Here is a 23,649-nt window from a genome sequence, read left to right as displayed (position 1 = left end):
GAATGTATAGAAGTGACTTTTATGAAAAGCTGAACGTAAAAACTATGCTGCACAAAACGTAGGTCTGTTTGTAAACATCAGATCGCGATCGCAGTATTCAATTTGTGCGATCGATTGCAATTACCTGAAGGCATGAATAACCTTAACACCCGTGTTTTTGGTAGCGCGCAACAGATAAGTTATATTATAATTGTATTTTCTTTGAACGTTCTTTTGCATTAATTACTTTTTCAAGGCGTAACGCTGTGAGTTACTTCGTTAGGTTTCAATTACTAGTCATCAGCAATTCATTATCATTGACAAGTTATCAATTACTAAGTGAGTAAACAATATTTAGTACTCAATTGCTAGTTGTCCGTTACCTTATACGTTACCTATAAATGGCATTGTTAACATGCCCAACACTCCTGAAATATTACTATACACAGACGACACAAACGAGTTTTTTAGTGGGGAACATATTGAAACTACAGTTAACTAATGCAGTCTTTGGCTGGATGAACTCTCTGTTTGGTTAAACGCTAATAGATTCAAATTAAATGTAAATAAAACAAAGTTTTTAACTTCTAAACCCCAAAACAAATTCATAAACATGAAAAAAAGTATGATCTTTCGAGATAATGTCATCTAACGTTTGAATCTGTGTGGCTGAATCTCTGTGTTTCTTTGGAGTCATATTCAACGAAAAGTTGTTGTGCAATGACCACATAAACTCTATGCGGTTGAAAGTCACACGCTCCATTAGTATCACCAATAAATTTAGGTCTATTTTTCCAAACTGGTTAAAAAAACAACTTTACTTTGTGCTTGTACAATCTCGTCTTCATCACTGTCTTCTGGTTTGGGGTAGCGCATCTGACACAAATTTGAAATCACTCTTTCTGTTACAAAAAAGAGCAGTTAAAGTCATCTCTGGTATTCCATATCTGGTGACCACAGTTCCACATTGGGCTAGCTTAAAGATATTAAATAGTTATAAACTAATTACACTGCGGTTTGACAGCCGAGCTCACCACTTGTTTTACAGAGGGACACTTCCACACGTCATGCACACTGTACAACACCAGAACTACCAACAAAGAAATTATTCTCTCAGGCCACCGAGAATAAGAACAAATTATGGCTCTCAAGCTATGCTGTACCAGATAACAGTTCTTCTTAATTATAGCAACGAAATAAAAGATATCCTCCATAAATATAGAAATGAGCGCTTATTCAGGAAACAATTAGCAGACCCGCTTTTAGCCGAACCCTTATAGACTTACACTAGTGAAAACGTGTCTAATGAATGTTGAAAGTGTCTTTTGAACTTCTATTATCATATCTTGATGTGCCTATAGAAATTTGCTTTTGTAATTCGTGTGCGCTCATTTCATATGTTCATTCACTGTTGCACATGTTACCCTGTGTTACTGCGCCAGGTGCACCAAGGAGGATGGGCCTCGACAGGTCTTTCCTTCCTTCTATTTGAAAAACGAGCTGCAACCGTCGCTATGACTTCGAGAACCAGAGATTGGTAGCAGACACTGATGCTGGTGCGGGATACGCCTTAGCGACAGATTGAGGAGGTCCATTCTTGCAGGACTGAGCTGCCTGCATTTGGTAGCTGCATGTTCTGGAATTCTCGCTTCTTCACGATGGCCCAACAATATGTCAGGTTTATTGCGCTTAGTTTTGCCTCCTGAGAAGCTGAGCAGGAATGAAACGAGATTATCTGCCTAACAAACAGGTACACAATAAGTCGGAACTCCGTTTTTCCTTCAAGCGTGTACACCGAGATAGCCTTTAGTGTCGCTACTTACGCTTTATTAAAGAAACATTTAAAGAATATATAATAAAACTTTGAAAAGCACTTGCTGGAGAAATTTAGAATGGTATAAATAACAACATATAGATGACCAAGCAAACTGTACAGGATTATACAAACGTTGGTCTTATGCTAATACAAGCGGAAATAAAAATAGCCCAATGCTGCTCCTCTATTCTGTTGTGATTGTTTAGAATTTTTAGAACATAGTGAATCCATGAAGTCAGTTACTGTGATCAACCATTTTTTAATGTGTGTAAAACTGATCTGCATATGCATTCAAGAGGTTGCCTGGTGTTAAATTTGTAATACGTATCTATGTGAGTAAGAGCAATATTATGATGACGAGAATCATATAACAAATCTGGGTTGCTGATACCGTGGAGAAAAAAAAAAGACGAGTGTGTGTACTACATGGTTAAGACTAACGGAGAACTAATGGGTAAACTTTCGCTCATTTTTGTCCTACGCACCCAGGCTGACGACGATTATTATTATGACAATGAGAGTTAAGATAATACAGTCAGAAACTTGCCGCCGGATATTGTGCCGATGGTTTTCAATATCAATTATTCTTGCTCCTTTCGGCTGGATAACAATTTCTGTCACATTAGCAAAGGAGCAGTACTATCGCGCTCAGTATGAGCTACACCACGCGAGCGTGTGGCCGAGCGCTCGGCATAATTGTACAGTGGTGCCGATTGTGCCTTGTTTTCGAGCTATCTGGAGAGGGTGCAGCTGTTCCAGCAAGCTCACAGCACCTCCACTTGCCTGCTTTCACCTTCACCCTCGTTGAGTCTTGTTTTATTATCAGTTTCGAAAATAATAACTGTAGCAGCTGGTTGACGCCCAAACTTTATTTGCGCGAGCTCGTCTCGGTCCCCATCCTCGGTGTTATCTGGTATGCTGCTTTGCGCTTCATCATGTTACTAAACGGGGTAGGCAGGGCGGGAGCAACGCAAACAAAGTGGCTGCTTTTAGATGCTAACACTGTCGAAAATATTACATGGATCACAGCGTGGCTGCTTCTGATTTTTTGCTGTGCACTAACACGCTCAATCAGTGCTAAACGCACAACCCTCCTTGGGCGAAGAAAGTGCTGTCTTTGATAACTTTTGCACGCCATGTCTTGTCTGAGGCAAACATGCTGCAAGATCTTGCAGTTTCTGCTTTAGCAAAAACAAAGTGAGTAAGAAACACATGACGTGTCCTTCATATAAAGGGGAACGAGGGGTTCTGGCGTGCTTGCTGGTACAGCTGCACCCTCTCCAGATAACTCTAAAACACGGCACAATCAGCGCTACTGTACTACATTGAAGAGCGCTCGGCCATGAGCTCACGTGTTCTATCACGCTCATACTGAGCGCGATAGAACATATTAGCGATTCCCATGTAGGGATTCGTTACAGGAGACAGAGTGACACTGCCATGACGATTTCGCCTCATGTGCCCATGTGTGTTCAGGTTTGTGCACCGATCCTGCTCCTTCTCTCGAACACACCGCCAGCTAAAGAAGTTGGTCTGCAGTACAGATTTCCATCCTCCGAGCGATGCATCGCAACGGTGGCTTCCTGGATTCCCTATCGTCGCCTCTAATCTTGCTCCAAGAACGACACGTCAGTGTCTCGTAGATAACGGCATTGGCACCCCTTCAGGGAGCACAATGACGTCACGTCGGAGCCATGCGCCACGGAGCCTGCCGGCTATAAATCTGCTGAATGACGTGATGATGTCGCCTCATGTGTCTCGGAATGTTCATGTTGGTACCAAAACATATAGTTTACTTCATGGTTATCTCTGTCTAGATGTCTTGCCGTGTACACATGCACTGCTTGGTTTCAACGACTATTTTTGAGTAGCATGCTTGTCACTGAAGCTTTCAGGGGACGTTGAAGAAAACTCTGGTCCTATTTCAGAATCTGTTCTAGATGAAAGTTTTCAAAGCCACAAGCAAATTTTGATTAAAGTTACCATAATTCAAGAAAAACAGGAATCATCTAGGCCGATATGGCGATAATGCAAACTATACCTGAGGCCATTGAAAAGATGCATACCGTCCTCGGTGAGTCTCAAAAAAGGATTTCGAAAACTGAAACTACTGTGAATGCTTGCCAGGCGGAAATAGCTGCACCATCTAAGCAACTTGATGGTTTGAAAAGTCAGTCAAGACGTAATAACTTGAATATAAGAGATATAATAGAAGATAATGAAAGCTAAGAGGCGTTACGAGAAAAGTAAATGAGAATGTTTTTGCGGCGAAACTCGGAGAAAAGCTGAGCACAATTGAAACTATTCACTGTCTAGGAGAAGTTCCTCAGGATAAACATCACCCTGTTACCCTCAGGGTGGGAGGGACACTTGAGGGAAAAAGCGAAGATCATGAGAAATTGTTCCAAACTCAAGGAAGAGCAAATAAGCATTTCAGAGGATTGCTCTAAAAGAGTGCATGAAATACGAAAGAAAAAAAAAAACACCTCTGAAATTCCACAGTAGACGAAAAGAAGAATGGAGCGAGATTAAATGTGGTGTTCGATAAGATAAAGATCGATAAAATCCTATACGCCTTGGAGCGAAACAACGAAATAAAGGTACGAATACAATAACCCACCTTCTGAGAGTAGGAATTAATGCGGGAAGCCTCAGTCAAGGATTTTTTTTAATTTAAACGTGAATTCCAGATGCTTATTAAACATGCTTACCGGGTTATAAAATAGAACCCTTGGATGTGATCCTGACGTTGTAGTAGTCATCGAAACGTGGCTACACAATGATATACAAGACGCTGAAATTGCTCCTCCAAACAACGAAATAGTGACAAAAGATTGTGGAGAGGGAGGTCGCGGAGTTACGGTGTTAACGACAACATATCTACTCTCCCGGATGCTGAAGATGTCGAAGCACTTTGGGTAAAGACTGAATTAGATAACCAGTCTTCATTTGGGGGATTTTACAGAGCACTTAATCATCCGCTGGACATAATATTTAGGCTACAAAATTTTATGGATTCCTTCCTCCCTCCCAATAATAAAGCCTTACTATTTGGTGATTTGAACCTCCTTGGCATTGACTGGTATACATAATTACCTGGTATAAGAGAGGTGCGTAGTTGTGAGCAGTTATTTGATCTGGTTTTCGCTCATAGTTTGGTTCAAGTCGTGTCAGATTACACAAGAGTATGCCATACAACCTCATCCATTCTTGATTTTTTTTTTTTTTTTGGTTCCCGGTGATGTTGGAGCGTCCGCCTCCAAATGCGAAATTGTAGAAGGCTTGCCAGATCACAGCATGGTTGTGATGGGGCTTCACCAGATGTCTTGAATACGTTCTAAAAACAACGTGTTTCAATTTTAACTCTGCTGCTGTTGCTGCTGTGTTGGAATGCCTTGATTATTCTTGTGAAGATTTTATGCGGTTGTATGACTCTGAAGCTATTGTGGAACAACTACGGGATTTCTTTTCGGAACTGACATCACAGTTCCTTATAATTGCTTTGTTCCTAAACAAAAACAGAGCACACTAACAAAAGAAGCCTTTGGATAACTAGACAAATACTCCGTGTCAAAAGAAGCCTAAAACATAAACGAAATACATGTTCTCTCAACATAATCATGAAAGTAAACTTCTCATTAGCCAGACGAGTAGTAATTTAAAGCCTCCTCTCAAAGGATCGAAGCATAGGTTTTATAATGTGACACCCAGGAAATTTATTCTTGAGGCCTGGCAAATTCTGGTTTATATTAACCCTTCGAGTGATAAGCACTCTATTAAAACAGAGAACTTCCAGAAGCGTACTGATGATATTATTTTGTATGTTTTATATGTCCACCTTCGTGATAATGGAGTTCAGCCTCCTACTGAAGATGAAAACTCATAGACCTCCTATTTCGGATTTGCAAATTGATGAACAGGGCACCGGAACCTCCTATAATATATTGACGCGAAGAAAAGTCATAGCCCAGATGGCATCGCTAACGAGTTTTTGTACAAATACAGGAAATAGACCTCTAAATACTTGACGAAAGTCTTTCAGTCATTCATAAGTAGCGGATGCCTGCCTTCGGATTGAAAGCGAGTAAAAGTTATACCGGTTTATAAAAGAGAAAATACTTCCGTTAATTATAGTCCAACTTCTATCACTAATATCACTTCCAAATCACTTGAACATCTCATTTCAAAGCACACCTACTAACGTATCTCGATCAGCATAATAACTTATATTATCGTCAGCATGACTTATGAAAGGGACCCTCTGCGGTAACCGAACTCGTAGAAATCGTCCATGGCCTCGTACAGACATGCAATACATTCTGCGGTCAAGCGGGCATTGTACGCCTTAAATTTATGAAAACGTTTGATAAAATATCACAGCAAAAATTGATATTTAAGGTCAATACAGCCTATTAAGATCAAAAGCTTACAAAATGGGTTTCCTCATATATAACGTCTCGTGAAGGATATAGGATGGTCAGAGGCTGCAGTTTAAAATCCTACCCGTCTCTTTTGGGGTACCGCAGTATAGTGTCTAAGGACCGTTTTTTTTTTTAAATTTTTATCAATGTTCTACAAAAAAAATAGCATTCATGTTTCATGAGAATTTTTTGTTGATCACTGTGTATTGCATAGTAATATAAGTATAACAGTTGTTCAGATCGAATTAAACTCAAACCTCTAGCGAATAGCAAGATAGTGTGACGACTAGCACACAGAGTTAAAATTGAAACAGACAGTGTACATGTCGGTAATTTTCCTAAACTTAATTTTCAAATTAACGGGTGCGAAATTGAACGAGTTCCTCGATATAAATATTTAGGCATAACATTTATACTGGACTTACGATAGAATGCCGACATCGAAAACGCTGTCTCCAGAGCCTCAGAAGCCCTATGGTTCCTGAGACGCACTATGCTTAATGGAAATCCGAATGTAAAGGGCCTTGCATATAGACTACTGGTTAGACCGGTCACTGAATGTGCCTAAATAGTGTGGAATCCTCACACTGCCACCGATAGCCTCAAATGTGAGAGGAATACAGTGACTTGCTGCACGTTTTAGCTAAAATAAATGCCACCGCAACCATTCCTAACGCTGTAATCAAGCTCAACTAGCGAAGCTTGAAGCCAGAACCAGGTATGAAATATTAAAAACAATTTTCGTCATTATTAAATATTGCTTCAAAATAAACAAATAAGATTACTTCAAATATAAACCAATGAAACATTAATTCATCACCATAGTAAGTTACTTCTATTTACGACCATATGAAATGATTGTTTTAAGTTTAGTTGTTTCCCGCGAAGCAGCAGACATTGCAACACTCGTCCAGGCACGGCTGTTTCTTCTGCATGACTAACTGAATTCCTGCAGCATTTAGAAAAAAATGTGCATGTCACTAAGATTGGTGGGAAATTTCGCAGTTATAGTAGTCTTGTTCTTGATGTGTTGCATTTAGTCATTGTTTTATTGTGTTCTTTGCGCCTGTTATCTTGACATCTGGTATGAGAATTCAGTTTGGTTCATGCGAGTATTTAGAGGCACTATGCTTTATACTTGTAGTTAATAGCTGCTTATATGTCTCGCACTTTGAACTTTACGAATCATTATTTACAACTTTACTTTCAACCCTTGTAAGGGCACTCAGTTGGGCCTGACAGTATTAAGAAATGAAATAAATGAAAGGAAGACTGCACTGACCAAAGGTAATGAGTCAGGTTTGAATAGGGAGGATAATGGTTATTGCAATGTGCGACACCTATGTAACGCAGCGACTTATCTTCGAAGAATTTATAATGAACGCAATGAGCCATTCCTTGAATATAGCAAAAGAAGCCTATTATTCGCTATCACGTTAGCGTAGAAGGCGTCACAGGGTGGATCAACGATCTAAAAGTGATCGCCAATCGCTATTAATTTCATGTATTCTCATTGTGATGATGCATTTCGCTTCCATTGGAACAGGCATCAGTTTCACGAAATTCGGGTAGATGGAAAAATTGTTTCAGTGACGTTTTCTTGCCCTTTGCCTCTCTTCCAATCTACTCCGGGTGACGAAATGACCGTGACAGCTCGACCGGTGCCATCATTCTATTTTATTAGAGCGTCGATCTGGATGGCACTCTCCCTCTTTTTATAATGCCAGTTGAGAAACTCCTTATTCAGCCGATGTAAAGCAATCTTGCGCTCTACTGGGAAGAAAACTGCGATATGTAGGGAGCCTCTGTGGAGCCTGCGGAGGTGAACGGATGATGACGTCATCTGTTGACTTTAGAATAGGTACACAGCATTGCCTTAACAGTTAAATTATAGACAAGCAAAAGGTTTCATGGATCCATCAACAGCCGAGTTCTCGCCTCATATGGGCTGTTACCCTTTATTAAACTTAGACAGGGCTCAGCTCCGGCTTCTTCCTGGCCTATACCCCGACGTGAAGAAACATTGCTGTGCCGCCTGTGGATTAGTGAGTGGTGCAGCATTCTCAAACTCTTAATCTTTTGTGGTAGGTATGGCAAATAACCCTACATGTGAAATTGCGGGCGCGACGAGACTATAGGCTACATTCTTTGGGTGTGCCCCAGATACAGTGCGGAAAGACAGTGTCTCTGCTGTGCGCTGGAGCGCCTAGATGGACACCCAATAACTGAAATCAAGATTCTAGATCAGTGGCCGCGGCGATCTTCCGCGGTAAAGGCCTCTCAGGCACTGTTCCGCTTCATGAAAAGCATGGGCCTGGTCGATAGGCTATGATTTTGGTGTTGTGCTACATGATATGACTGTGACGTGATGTGATGTGGCGTGACATGGCATTGACGGGACTATACTGACTTCACCCATCCCTCTCTTACCCACTACTTTTATATCCATTCACCGCCTTCCCTCAGTGCAGGGAAGCAAATCGGTTTCTTTTACCGGTTTACCTCTCTACCATTCCTCCTCCTTTTCCTCCTCCTCCAGAAAGGGCTCTCAAACTCACGTTTCTATTCTGGCTGTATGGAGAGGAGCTGGTAAATGAATAAAGAAGGTATCAACGAAAAGAAGGATAACCAAATAAAACAATGTAACAAATAATTAAATAAATAATCAACCGCAACGTCTCGTTTTCAGATCACACCATCAAATGTTTCGTGGAAAAGGAAAACGACGCGTGCTCTATTCCGCCTAACCGCCAGACGGGTGTCAGTTCAAGATGTGTTGGTAAGAGCTACTAAAGGGTATAACGCCCAGTAAATACCACAGTCACTAATACTATAAAAAAAAAAACTAGATTTTTGAGATGAAATAGAAGACAGGTTAGTCGGCCCCTTACTCCTGAAGGCCGTTGACGTCCGTCCAAAATTCATGCGGATTGAGGGACCAATGCGTGTTTTCGTTTCCACGAAGCACGTATGCCGTTTGGGGACGAGGTCTTTTAGTTTAGTTTATTCCGAAATAGTGAGTATGGTACTAATGAGAACTCGTGCAGCTGGCACGTGTTTTTGTAACGAAGTTTGGAATTTTCGGAGCCGGCGGGCCGCGTGTTTGAGAACCCCGCTCTATACGTTGCGCCAAAGGGGAATGACAGGATTTCGAAGTGAAGTTTTGTGGCTGGCATGATCGGGGAGTTCTGGCTTTCACCTTCCAGCAGGTAAGCGCGAGAGGTTTTGATGATGGTACCCTACTACGCGCTACCAAGACAGTGACAATAGAGACGGCAAGTGGTGCGCAAGCGAGGAACTCTTGTACGACGCCCACTGAAAACATTTCATGTGCCTGAAAATGGGCTCTGATATAAAATGTTTGGTATGATAACACGGGCGCGGCACTAGAGTATGCCATTATGGGAAATTGTCCTTTAATTTTCGGGAAAGTTATTGCCTTGACGTTGGTGACACCATTTACTTATAATGAGCCCCCGTATTAAAGCCATCACTACGAGCAAAAAGAAGAGATATACAAGACTTAGAGATAAAAAACGCTTTATTTAGCCTGACATCATTTGTAAATGTGTGAAGCCATCTTGAAACGTTTTTCACAGCTTCGAATTAACCTACGGTTGCTACGGCGATTTTGAGCGTGCTCGAAAATGTCGGCATGCGGTAATTTTTCCATTCTGTTCTGCTTGAAAATCCATATAACGTGTGTTCACGCAACGAGCTTTTAGACCAATGCCCAGTATGAAACCTTTACGGATTTGGAAGGGGCAATGAACGTTACGGCATACCCAAGGCAAATATTTGATATTTGAACCATAGGTGCACGTCTTGGAGCGATTAAAGCCGTACACATGCACTTTTTCAATTCAACAGCGTGCTCCCGTGCCTATTAGTTTCAATTGTTGGTCAAGCAGAGCATCTGGTTTACTTTCAAGTGGGAACGCTTGCTGAAAATATGTGTTCACTGAGCAGCCTGATCCGTATTCAGTTTTCATATGCAAGAACCTCCGAAATACAGTTCAGAAGCGTGTGCTGTCTGGTTAGACGGTTTTTCCATTCCGAATTAGCTCAGATATACTTAGAAAAAGAGAAGAAAAAGAGACATATACGACGATTGGGAAGAGCTTGTGCATCGCCATATGTGTTCCTTTTTTTTTTATTTATTTAGGTATTGACGCTAATTTCTTCCTGATTGAATCTCCGTTTTATTCTAATTCACTCTTCGGTACCGTAGGCAAAATGCCTTATTTATATTACGCTAAGTGGTACGGGTGGTAGCTTTGCAGTATGTGGAACGGGTGGACAGGATATTGGTTCTCTCAAAACAATTACTGTACCTACTTGCTAAACGCTGCACATCCACCTTCCTCAATTGAGACAGAGTTGTGCTTACTCGGGCAAAAGCTTCGTTACTTAAGTTCCTGCGTGTAAAAAAAACAAACAAATAAAAACTAGGAAGGCCTAAGAACAAACTCGGTGTTGCTGTACTTTTCATTGTAAACTTATTTCGACTTGTTGGAATTCCTTGCAGTGCAGAAATAAGTGCAGCGCACATACCTCTGAGCCATCGCAGCAGGAAGTAGTCATCGTGACTCGGCCTCAGGATGTCGTCGACGTTTGCCCGAAGCTGTAAGAATCAAGAAAAAGATCAAGGATATATTAAGCGGTGCAAGGTTTAGAACGCAGTCTCTCGAGTCTGCGCTTAACTGGAACCAGCCGCCGCCGGAAACGAGTTGGCGAAGGAAAAGTTTCTTTTGCTTTTATTTTCGACAACCGGAAATTGAGTGTCCGGTGTATCTTTGGATTTGAGTCCAGCAAGTTAAACATTTCTTTTGCATTACGTGGACGGTGTCAGTTACTGAAAAGTTTATGCCTTATCTTTTCGAGCTTTCTTTCAATGTACAACTCCGGTGACTATATCTTAGCAGCCATAGCCGTCTCTTGATATCCTAACATCGTCGGTGTTCATTCGATTTTATAGCAAAAAAAAAAAATTCTTTTCAGAGAGGCCAAAATTAATTATTTTCGTGACCTCTGTATCCATAAAAATATTTATTGTTGAGGTAGGCATATGAACCGAATGAAACACATTCTTAGACACACAGTTACATAATTTGTTTGTGAAAACTGTGGCCTCTCGGTTGTTTATGGAAGCAGCTAGAAAATGCGTTAGAAAACAAAGTTTTTACTACAGCAGAAAAAATTGTGTTTTTCCCCATTTTTTTCTCTCTCTGCATTTCGTTTTTTTCCAGGCGATACCACCCGCATTCTTTGCTGAAGCGTACCCTGCAATATCGGGATGATTAATTGATTGGCTGTAAAGAGAAGTTATCACCCCGTACAGAATATAGAGCGGAGAATGGTCGCTGTAAAAAAAAATACAAAACAAAAACTAAAATCAATTAAAATAAGGACACAAAAAATTGTGCTTGTACACATATATCATCTACTTGGTTTTCCCAAATAAATATATCAGTCAATTTCTCCCTCGAGTGATTCAGGCTTCACAGCAGATCCTATAGTAACATAAATGGCGAACAAATAATGCTTTTTTTTTCTTGTTAAAGTGACTGATGATGTTTTGATGACGCTTATTTTCATACCCTAAGTGTCGTATGAAAGTGCAATAGTATTGAACGTTAGGATCAGATTAAGTTAGTCATCTTGAGAAGGAACAGTATTCTAAATAACGTAGTCATCAGCAAATACATTTAATGCAGCATTTTTCAATGACACCTAAATTAGGAGAACGTTTGTTTTTCGTCTGAAGAGTAGACGAGATAGTGGCTCCGACACAGCCCTCATAACACGTTTTTAACTTTTCTTTTTAAATTATTTAAATTTAAAAATTATTATCGCTGCAACATCAGTACACATCCGAAACATACGTTAGTAAGTCAGCTTTGATTCTGAGCATTCGCTTTCGCGGCCCGTTATTCCCCTAACCCCCTAAAAGATATAGTACCCCTATTCTAAATTCACTAATGCCAATGTCACTGAGCTCCTTAAGCAATTATTGAGTGCACGGGAAAAGAAGCGAGCACTTTCGCAAAATCAATAAATATTGCATTAGCTGCCGCGAATTGAAGCGATAGTTTGAGCAACTCTGCAACCGCTGATAATCACCTGCTGAAGCCGCGCTGGTTTACGCACAACAGTGATATTTATCATGCAGGTTACAAGAACTTATTTAATAACACGATACATAAATTTCAAGTAACGGCTACTAATTTGACAGCAACGCTACTGCTTTATCAAGGACCCGCCGGTCGGCATAGTGGCTAACCAAAGTGGACTAAAAATGAAAATACCCGGAATTTTACTTCCGCGCTACGTTTCGTTCACGTTTTCTGGCGTCGATCATCTTCGGGAGTAGCAACAGTGCTTGAATCTATGGTCAAAGTTCTGGCTACCTGAAAGTTTGTTGCTTGACATTTTTAGTTTATTTCAGCAGTGTGCTTGCATAAATATGCTCAGATCAATCAGGTTGACATTTCCGGTCTAAACTGTAGCCGCTCTCACAGGTCGCAAAAAAGTGTTTTAATTCATTCTGATCTATGGATAGTTAACTATCCAGTTAACTATCGTCCGAGTGAGTGAGTGAGTGAGTGAGTGAGTGAGTGAGTGAGTGAGTGAGTGAGTGAGTGAGTGAGTGAGTGTGTGAGTGAGTGAGTGAGTGAGTGAGTGAGTGAGTGAGTGAGTGAGTGAGTGAGTGAGTGAGTGAGTGAGTGAGTGAGTGAGTGAGTGAGTGAGTGAGTGAGTGAGTGAGTGAAAAACTTTATTTAGCTCTAGATTGACTTGTCTTCTGCGGTTTTCAGATGGCTTCGTCCATCTTCTAAGACAAAGGTCGGTTGCCCTTAGTCCAGGGCTCCACTGGATGCTGCTGCCAGTTGTGCTCGCCGAATCAGACCTTCTTGGTCGACTCGGCGATCGCTGGAGAGCACTCCCTCCCATTGCTCCGCACTCGGGTTTCTTATAACGGGTACCACGCTTATCCTCTGGCATGCCCACGTTATATGGTACAGCGTGGGTGGTTCTTGGCACCAAGGGCATTTGTCAGTGTACTGTGTGGGATACATTTTGTTGAGTACGTGTAGGTTCGAGTACGAGCCCGTTTGTATCTGCCTCCACGCGACTGAGTCATCTCTGCTATGGGAGTTGTGTGGTGGTGGGTACCTTTTTCTGCAGCCCTTGTAATAGTTTAGTATCGCCGAATAATCTTGGGGTACAGGTTCGTTCCCCTCGAGGTCGCCTACGTTGGATGCTAGGTAATAAGTGTGCCCTCGAGCTATCCTGTCCGCCTCTTGGTTCCCTGTTACTCCCGCGTGTGCGGGCGTTCATACTATTGTATGCTTGATTGGTTTTTCGTTTGGTTGTCATGTTATGTGGCCTTTTGTAATTTCTCTTCTTTCTCTCCGAGCGAACCTGTGTTGACCCAGATGGTGATGTCGGCATACATGGCATGGTGTATGCCGTCGATTTCTTATCGTCCGAAAAACTGTTTACCTAAAATATTCTTGAAAACACCCCAAGAGGTAAATATATTACTTGCATATATATTTAATTAGCACCTCATTGTAACTAATACTGAGTAAAACTTGGTTACAGTGTATGCTTTTATTTTTTCTTTCAGATTTCAATATTCAAATTAGTTGAAGTCTGGTGGCGCTGCAAATATTACCCAAAAAATGAAACGCGACAATGCCGGTGCTGTGGGATCTCTGCTCTGTGATGAAGTAGGCTTCTTTGCGTAATCGCTGAAAGAAGTGGCTGCCCGTGTTGTGTGAGACCGTTTCTTCGAGTTAGCCTTTGCAGTTAATCCTTTCCGCTATGCAAGCTAAACGCAGCACTGAATACTTAAATACGCAATGCTGAAGCCAAAGACAGCGTTTCAATCGTTAACCACTGCACGTCAACCAGAACTATGGGCCAAAATGCTGGTGGTCGCAGGCGGATGCAATACTTCCACTCCGTCGAAACCGGCTTCGCTAAATCTACCCGAAGAAAGGCGCAGGCGACGGAAGAGAGAGAGGGGGAGAGGGAAGGTAGTATTCGCCGATGGTTTTTGTCATGGCATGTCTCATTCACCAAGACGGGCGAAGCAATATAATCCATGGGCCTGCCTGTTACTACTGCCCTAGCAAATGAATCTGGGAACAGGAGGCGGCCGCCTGGGACCTAGCGTAGTGTGCACGCCTCTTCTTTTCCTGCTGCCAGTTCTCTCGCAGGGGAGGCCGAAGACAGCCGTCCTGACAAGCGATCTCTAATCTCCGACGGCAACCGCATTTCTCATCGCACCGGTGGGGAAAGCGCCGGCCCAGCACAAGATTGAGTCGCAACCGTCACGATCGCGAAAACACGCCGTCGCCTGCACATCCAGCTAGAAGTCTGCACTGTTCACTAGCTGCTGCCTCTGCCATGCACGCTGTATACGTACGCTATACGGCTCTTTCTCCAGAATCTCTACTCTTGGTCCTCTTTCGCAAGGAATGCACCGCCATCGTGCTGTCGCCTTTAATAATGAAGAAGATGGTCGGCAAACGCTACAGGAAAGGGACTGCAGAGAAGGACAAAACGCCGCGGCAGAGGGTGGTTTAAGCAACGTTCACAGGAGGTGACAGCCCTGTGCCGTATGTCTGCAGCATTTCTAGAGCGCCCAACCTTTAAGAAAGGTAAAAGAGAGGGAAGGTGGAGCAATGGAATCTTTTCTTCGGTTCCTAGATGCCGCAGTGGCGAACATTCTTTCTTGCTGGCGGAAACGTGCAGCGGAAATCCAATGCCCAAATACATCTAGTGCAGAATTTGAGACGTCTGTTGAACGCTGCTCATCCCCTTATAATAGGTCAAGGGTGAAGTCTTCGTGGCATGTTAGAGACAGACGACACCGACACACTGGTAATGTCTACTGCGTTTCATAATCCATGATGTTTTTCGAGGTATGAAGATATGTCTGGGGAGGGAAGTAATATAGGTAAAGTTGTTTCAGAAAATAGGATAGTTGAAATTTAAACCCAAACCACTTTCTGTCTCCTCGCTCATAAAAAGGGCAGCGAGGTATTTAATCTTTGGGAGCCGCAATATTGAAAATTTTATTGCTTTTTTTCTTATTTCCTGCTGCAGATAAACTCGAGCACAAAGGCTTCATTCGTTCTCTTATTTATTTGTAGTACAGTTCTAAAAGCGCATCAAGAAAAAGGCTTCATGGCGCGCAGATGCATTCAACGGCATTATTCGGCTAATGTTCGAGAAGGATGATGGAGGCGGTGTATTCAGGGAGTATAGAGTGGAAAAATGAAGGGGGAAAAAGGGTTTCAGTCAAGGCGAATGAAAGAAGGCTTAGCGAGGACGACTGTGTAGGAGCACCCGCTCTCGACACACATCTTCGGTCCGCATTCACTCGGAAGCGACGCAGAGAATCCCGAGTGGCCCTTATTCTTTCCTGAAGAGCATCCGTCCGTCACGCCTTGATGGCGCTCGAGGACGCGCATTCATTTCGTCTTCTCAAAAGAAGAACAATATATCAACTGTCAAATTCTTTTTTACATAGTGAAAAAACGTTTGGCACAAGCACATATTAAGAGAAGCATACTTTTGGGATAATATGTCAAATATGTATTTTCGCTTCTCTTTATCCGAATTCCAGGCGCCATAAGGACGGAGCGAAGAGCAAGCGGGAGGATTTCGTCGCTAGGCATTTAAAACGGTTATTTATTACCAATAGCTGTCCCAGTCGGAAAAAAACTACAGAAGCGTTTCTGTTGTTACGACAGAATTTCTGTGTGATTTTTGACAGGAAACCTGATGTGACAACAGAACGTTCTGTAATAACATCAGAAATTTCTGTAGTTACAACAGAAAAGTGGTACAGAACTACAGACAACAGAAATATACTACAGAAAAACTACAGAACTACAGAAAGTACTACAAAACTGCAGAAAATTTTGCCGTTTACGGCAAAACTACAAGATATTTTGTCGTATTTTTGACAAGAATTTGTAGTTTTTGTCGATTGGGGTGTTCGTTCGGACGCTGAGCTATTATCCAGAACATGGGATACAGTAAGAATTTCACTTTGTATTCTTCGTTTTCAAGTCACGATAAAAGTATTCTGCCTATATAATTACTATTTTCCATTATTGCAGGCAAATCCGGGCTGTTCGTACCGGCAATGACGTCACTGAATTTATCCTAAGGTTTTATCCGACAATCCCCTGGCAGTGATTTAAGTATCCCGGCTGTTTGGTATGCACAGAGCGGGCAACATGTAAATGGATGAATTTCGAGAAACTAGACAAATAAAAACCAAACGACATGAGAAAAAGCAACACGTGTTTCCAGCTGTTCCCGACGGTACGCGGAAAAAAAGAGATTCCTTGCAACAGCGAGGACGCGGAGTATAATAACGCGCTGACCCAGTAACTGTCGACAGCAACAGCGCCATCTTTCAACGGCACAATAAAGCAGGCCTGTTGGGAGGCCGCCTCAGAGATTGCGGGCTCTTGGAAAGCGGATTTATTGGCTGCCCTACTATCACCGTACGCGCGGGTTAGCCTGCCACCGAATTTTTATCTGTTGTATGCCGTCGTTGCACCCGCCCCTACTATGTGCTTCGTCTTTTTGTGGAAGAGCCCACGGTTGTACGCGCCCTAAATCTAGGCCTTTGAGAGAACGCGGCCTAGAGTATAAGACAGCCGTTGAGAGCAAGTGACCAATTTCTTTTTTTTTTTTGCGTTACTCTTGGATAATATTCAGAGCATACACTGAAAGTGTTCCGTACTTTTTTTCTTTTTGGGCCGCTTTGAATTCTTTAATTAAGGTCTCATTACTTTATGCAGTAGAATGATGTTTTATGGTCAGCCATGGGCACAAAACGAGATTTAAACTGCACTTTACCGTTTAAGAAGTATCGGGGTTGATTGAATGAAATAAAACAGATCAAACCATCAAATGAATTACTGGTTATGATATATGAATTGTCATTTTCTTATCTTAATGTGACTGGCTTGAACGTCTCTACAATTATGCTAATTTAGCGTTCGAGCATCAGAAGGAACTGATGGCGCCATTCCAAGTGGAAGGAGAGCAATGTTCCCATGGGTTTCGCGAATGGGACGGAACTGCCGGAGGTCATAGGCAAAGGGAAAACAGGAGAAGATAAATACTGGTGAGTGAAACGCCGGCCGTTTATCGACTGTTGTCAATGATTTAGGAAAACTGCATGACCTCGCTACACGTTGCTTTGTAACGTCTGCTCTTAGCCTAACTGGCTGACATCCTCATTGGCTCGCAGGCGTTCCCGTTTGCATTTCTCCAACCCGTTGGCGTCGCCAACGCTTCTCGTTCTTGAAATGGTTGCGTGTTGTTTCTATAGCGTTTATCAAATTACAAAAAGAAAAACAAATAATCCAGGAAGCACAACAAGGGTGAAAATACTAATATCATGAAGTGAATACTTCGTATTTCGTTGCGTTAGTTTTGGAACAAAAAACTTGAAAATCGACATGTAGTTACGTCACACGAAATTTGAAAAAAAAAGAAAAACAATAATATTAATCACGCGAGCATTTATTTCTTCATATCAGAACAAGGGAAATGATGTGGCGCACACTGCATCCACATCACAGTTCACGGTTTCAGCCTAGCAAGTGGCAATCTATGAACCATGCAACTACTGGGGTGCCACCGTCTCCCTCCAGGTAGTCGATACCTTTAGTTTAGCGCTACCGCTTACCGCTACCGCGCGAGAATCAGTACGCATGCGCAGATCACCCTGAGGGTGACAGATGGCGCCACGTTCCTGTCAAATTTCGGAGGACTCCGCACGCTGGGACCAATCAGCGCGTGCTGTGCTAACGGCGTGCTGTAACGGTAGACGGCCGTGGTAAGCGGCAGCGGTAAACTAAAGGTCTCTAATTTTACAAAACACATTGCGTGCCTTGTCGTTGTGCTCAAGCTTAGTTGTTTATACATTGTGGCGCACGTTTCGGTGAGGATTGCAAAACCAACTTTTGGAATCGTAGTTTGAACAAATTGAGCTCTTATAGTCTTCTCTTTTTAAAAATCTAGTTCATTTTTAACTTTCTTAAGAGGCGCAAAAAGCTGTAGAAAGAGATAGAGAAAGTGCTCTTCCCTTGATGACGGCTTATAAATCTAGATCTACACAGTATCCCACGCACAAAAGAACCCCTTCCTGTTATGCTTTTGGTACGGCGAATGACCCGCAGTGATCTGTTGTCTCACTGGGTAGTTTGCAGAGAACAAAGGTGGGGTGCGGCCAAGTTAATCGCTGCCGCTGAGAGAGAGAGAGAGAGAGAGAGAGAGAGAGAGAGAGAGAGAGAGAGAGAGAGAGAGAGAGAGAGAGAGAGAGAGAGAGAGAGCGCAGGAATAGCGCTTTACCTTTTCGGCAAATGCTATCTCTTCTCCTCTGGGGTGGTTAATCCAATTTTCGCGGGAAAGTAAACATGGCCCCGTCTTCCAATATTGGGCCATGAACGCAGTTTTGTCATCATTATTTCGTGGCTCCCGTCCACGGACGCCGAGAAAGCAAGTTTAACTTTGAAGAAAGCAACTTTAACTTTGAAGAAAAGGGCAGTGGGAAACGAAGCAAAGATGTATATTTTAGTTCAGCCCCGTGCGCTGAAGAGTGAATCAGGACGAAGGCGTAGGAGCTAGCTCAGCCAGAAAAGCGTTGTGTTTTAGGCGGGTCTTCTGGTTAGCTTCCAGATCGTCCCCTCTCCTCCTCCTGCTTTGTGTAATAGGCGACCGTGGATGAACTCTAGCTTCATAGGGGCCATTTTACTTAGTTTGTTTCACAGACAACTACGTGTGGGGGGACTGAAATGCTCGATACTGAACCTCCATAATTTTTTTTTTCTTGAAGCGAAAGTTTCACTACGCTAGGTAGAGCTGGTCTTCGCGTGACACAAATTTTGATTTTCAAACGGCCTTACCTAATTAAGTGTGATATGCACCCATAAGTATACTGCGACGTTATTTCCCAAAATCTAACTTAAACGAGAAGCAGCCCTGCTGTGTTGTGCGGTGTCAGCGCACGTTAAACGCCCCAGGTGGCCAAAATTACTCTGCAGCCTTCCACTACGGGACCTATTTCACTTTTTTCGCTTTCACTCCCACCTTGCTCCTTTCCCTGAAATTCTGACAGATACTTTGTCTTCCTTATCTTATTAGCCGATGTACAATTTACAAGACAAAAAAAAATGCTGACGATTACGTTACTTCCTAATGCGAAATTTGAGCTCAGCGCATCAGCTCTTCCAGCTTTTCAATAGATTTAGGCAAAAAAGTTCGAGCAAGACATGTATGTATAATTAATTGCACATAACGTCTTTTTCACACACATTCCTTCTTCAAGGAACACCTCACTAACAGTTCTTGATCTGAATGTATACGTTGCCTGCGCTACAACAGGAAAGGCAGCGGTGCCTCTAGGTGGAGTAACTCTGCACGCAGCGGCAGACGAAGCAGTTTCATCGGTTGCCTCGCTTATGGCTTAGAAATAACTAGCGGAGAATAAACTATCTATATTGGCAGGCGGTCCGCAGTGGCGAACGGTTGCGGCTATGCTTTCCGGCTCGGGCGGACAAAACCAGAGTTCTGTTAAACGCATCAAAGTTCGCCGGCGTTCTAGGCAGAATCCACTTTTCTGCCGGAAGCATGCGATGCAGGTAGACACTTTCCTGCTCCACTCGATCAGCCCTCCGCGGCGGCACGCGCATGAGCAATGCAGAACCTGGTTACCGAGGAACAGCGCCGACGACGACGCCGCGAAACGCAGTAACGGGCGCCAAAGAGCTGCGCTCTGAAAAATATGAAAACATGACCTCGACCTTGCTAGGTGTAGCTGTCCACAATTCCATTATGTCTACCCAAAAGTACAAGGCGCTTTCTTTCCCCACAACCTAACCCGGGTTCGAACCCGAGCCCCGTCGCGTGATGTGGCTGGGACATGTATAGACAACCGCCGCTTGCGGCGGGGGCTAGCCTGCCACCGAAGTTTTATCTGTTGTAGGCCGTCATTGCACCCGCCACCGCTTCGGTGGTGGACGACGGCTGTTGTTGCGGCGCGCGTCTTTCTCTCCTTCTTCTTTTTCCTTAAGGCACTGCGCAGGTGTTAACAGCAAAAAAAAAAAAGCAAGTAAAAGTGAGACAGTTACCGGTTACCGCGCCTTTCCCTTCCTAAAAATCAATCAATCAGTCAGTTAACAGCAAAAGTGTGAAAGCTTTTCTGTAAACCAATTATTATTAATTATTAAGGCGTAAGCCTTTCTAGGCTCATGGAACGAAATCCCGTGCGCGAGATCTGTGCGCGAGATTTGTTATTTTCAGTGAATTTCGCGAGATGTATTCTTGTCTAGCGTTCCTGCTATCTGCAATCCCCCACTTAACCCGCGCCAAGGAACGCCACGCGACAGTAGAATGATGTAGCGTCTGTGAGCACTTGCCGGAGTGTGTGACAGATACTGTGCCTTCACTTTGCTGCAAACCATTGATAATTATATGTAATACTGCAATGAACGCCGATAAGAGGCAAATTATGGAAGAGAAAGAGTAGGCTTTTGCCATTTTGCTCTTAAGCGACATCTAAGAAACCCTCTAATTTTATTGGAACCCGACCGCCGGCTGCTGCGTTTCAATGGAGAGGGAACGGATATGCGTTACGTGCTTTGCGACGTCAGCGCATATAGACCTTTTTTTTTTTTTTTGCCTTCACACGCAGGCTGCTAGCGCGTTCCTGGATAGATGGATGTAATATAGTAGCGTACCCTTTGAAACGGGATGGCAGCAGTTGCTATCATGCTCGTTTTCTCCCCCTATATCTTAATTATTGTTTTAGCTCTCAGGGTGCCAGCGCCGCCGTATGGCGTCGCGCTGGCATCGATGGGAAGAGCATGTTGCGTACTGCGCGCTTATTTGTCTTCGATTTTCGAGCATGAATTTAGGTGGTTGCCGGTGGCTAGAGTTAATCAGGCGCAGGGTCCACCATCTTCGCGTGCCATGTCAAGAACGTGAATTTAATTAGAGGCATATAAATTGGAGTGGTACTTAAAACTGTCGTACTGTTGCTTGTCTCTCAGTCGTCGCCAGTTTGACTGCTTTCTTTCGTCTCTTAGCATTTAGTTAAATGGTGAGTGTGTAAGTAATTGTGTTTTCTTTCCTTTTGATGCCGAGCGTTTGTGCATTGCTTCCCAGCAGCTTAACCCCCATATGTGCAGTGGTTTAATTGAAAACAAAAACAAAGAAATGCCGCGTGCATGGACCTTTCGACTTTATCAGGTCGCTGCTTATATATTTCATCGTGGTCAACAGTGAAGCGACCCCCCCTCCCTTTCAAGTCCTTCAAGTACGTCGCGCTCCGAACACCCCGGTCGGAGTACGTCGCCGCGTGCAGATTTTTTGCCCACAGATAGATGAAAAAAAAGAGCGCACCCGAATTATCTTGTTTCCCGCCCGGATTGAAGGGGAAAGGCATATCTTAAGTACTGAAGTACTTTATTGCTGACAGCAGAAATATCAGTGGTCGAAAACAAGGCACAGTGAATAAGATGGGCTTACACAAAATTTACATGGCATCTCTTCCTAATTTTTACACACTTGTCAGAAGGAATGTAAGATACAGCGAGCAAAATACAGTCTTTACAATTCAGGGATCACAATACAGTGTGAATATCCCTGGCAAAATCTTCCTTCATCTCAAACACACTCCAAATATTACGACAGCGGGCCCAAATACCCATAACGTTTGGGCTGCTCATCACCATAATATTTGTTCCGTGTTACATTAGACGACACCCGAAAGCTTCTCGGTCTTTGAGGATGTTGTGTTGTGTTATCGCTTACGAAACTCTTCGAATCACCACGAGGAAAACAGTTAATCCCGGGGATACGGCTTCGATTAAAAAACATTCAGATTTAGCTTTGTAAAAGCAATGACTATTGCTCAATGCGGAATGCAGACGCAGTATCATGAACCTGCTCACAGCAGCTTTTTTACACGATTCATCAAAAGATGCAGAATTTCGCAAGGTGATAAAATACGACCTAGCGCAAGATTACTTGCGACACCTCGACACCCTCCTAACCCTTGCAGCCGGAAAACTTGTTAGCAAGAAACCAGCATTTATATGTTTGGACATGAGCAGAAAGTGCCGTGAACGAGAGTATTGTCGTTATATAGTGTTGCTAGATACTGCTGCTAGCTACTGCTGCTGACAGTGTTATTCAGCGAAAGCTAGTTACGACAGTTTCAGTGATGTCGGAACCGCCGTAAAAGTCCTATATATAGTTGTGCAGACTGCAACTAGAAGCTGTAAAAACGAGAACGCGGCGGTCCAAACGGCGTGACCTGTTTGTGCAGCATGTCGAGCTGCAGAGACGCGGGCGCCAGCTGTGAAGGAAGGCTGCTTTTCGCCGTGACGGGGAACAAGCGAACTGGCGGCAAGGGAATAAACTTTACATTCAACGCATTTTCAAGTCAAGCTTGACTCCTCGCGCGTGTGTGTGTTTGTGTGTGTGTGGGGGGGGGGGGGGGGCTAGTGGTGTCCTCGTCACTGTACTGAAATCACGGACCTCCACAGATGAGGGGGTGGTGGTGGTGGTAAGAACATTTATTTACACAAGGGCCAGGAGGTATGTTTGGATCGGCCCTTAAGGGACCGATCCTTACAAGCACTAGGTGGAGGTCCCTAGTTGGGGACCCCAGTGGCGGTTGCCGCCGCTTGGGCGCGTCCGACTAAGGCTTGTTGGGCCTGTAAGTCGTGGCAGCCGAGCAGGACCGCCTCCCAGTTCTCCCAGGTTGGGTTGGGGATGGGGGGAATAGCCGGGTTGGAGGGGCAGGCCCACACCATGTGATAGATGTCAGAAGACACCGCTCCACAGTGTGTGCAGCTGCCACTAAAGGAGGGGTCAAAATGTTTTAGGGCTGCAGGGCACAGCAATGTATTGGTGAAAAGGCGGAGAAGGAGCCGCTCATCCACCTTTTTGAGACCTTTACATGGGCTGGGATAAAGGCGATGACAATTTTGATAGTATGTCGTGATATCTTTGAAGGTGTAGGCCGGATTAAAATCGGGTTCCTGATCGGGTAGGGAGGAGAAAACAGCCCGGTGAGAGAGCGCGCGGGCGGCTGCGTCTGCTGCCTCGTTTCCTGCCAAACCCTGATGAGCAGGGGCCCATATAAGGTAGCGGTGTGCGGGGTCCGTATCCCGTATGCAATTTAAGTAAATTTTATAGGCTAGTAAGGGAGTCCAGCCTTGTCTGACGTTCCGACAGGCTCCTCGCGAGTCGGTAATTATGTATTTTGAGTCGGAATGAGAGGCCGCGAGAGCAGGCTGGGGACGGCCTTGGGAGGTTATCTCGTCTCTATCGACACGGTGTTTGGGTGATCTGAATAATTTCTTAGTCGTTCACAATGACAGG

The 23,649-nt window shown here is 43.6% G+C and overlaps 1 protein-coding gene across 1 annotated transcript in view; it reads right to left on the bottom strand.

Moving 5' to 3' along the window:
• Window positions 1-23,649, bottom strand: part of LOC146196043 (SEC14-like protein 2) — a 96,054-nt gene that overhangs the window by 26,256 nt on the left and 46,149 nt on the right. Inside the window, exon 2 of the mRNA XM_084596322.1 lies at window positions 10,771-10,840. Coding sequence (XP_084452448.1) covers window positions 10,771-10,840 — 70 coding nt within the window. The remainder of the gene's footprint in view (window positions 1-10,770; window positions 10,841-23,649) is intronic.

The sequence above is a fragment of the Amblyomma maculatum genome, chromosome 3, assembly GCF_055883805.1.
Source record: "Amblyomma maculatum isolate TAMU_Amacu chromosome 3, ASM5588380v1, whole genome shotgun sequence".
Classification (NCBI taxonomy): Eukaryota; Metazoa; Arthropoda; class Arachnida; order Ixodida; family Ixodidae; genus Amblyomma; species Amblyomma maculatum.
Note: the sequence above shows the minus strand (reverse complement) of the source record. Positions and strands in the feature narration are given on the sequence as shown.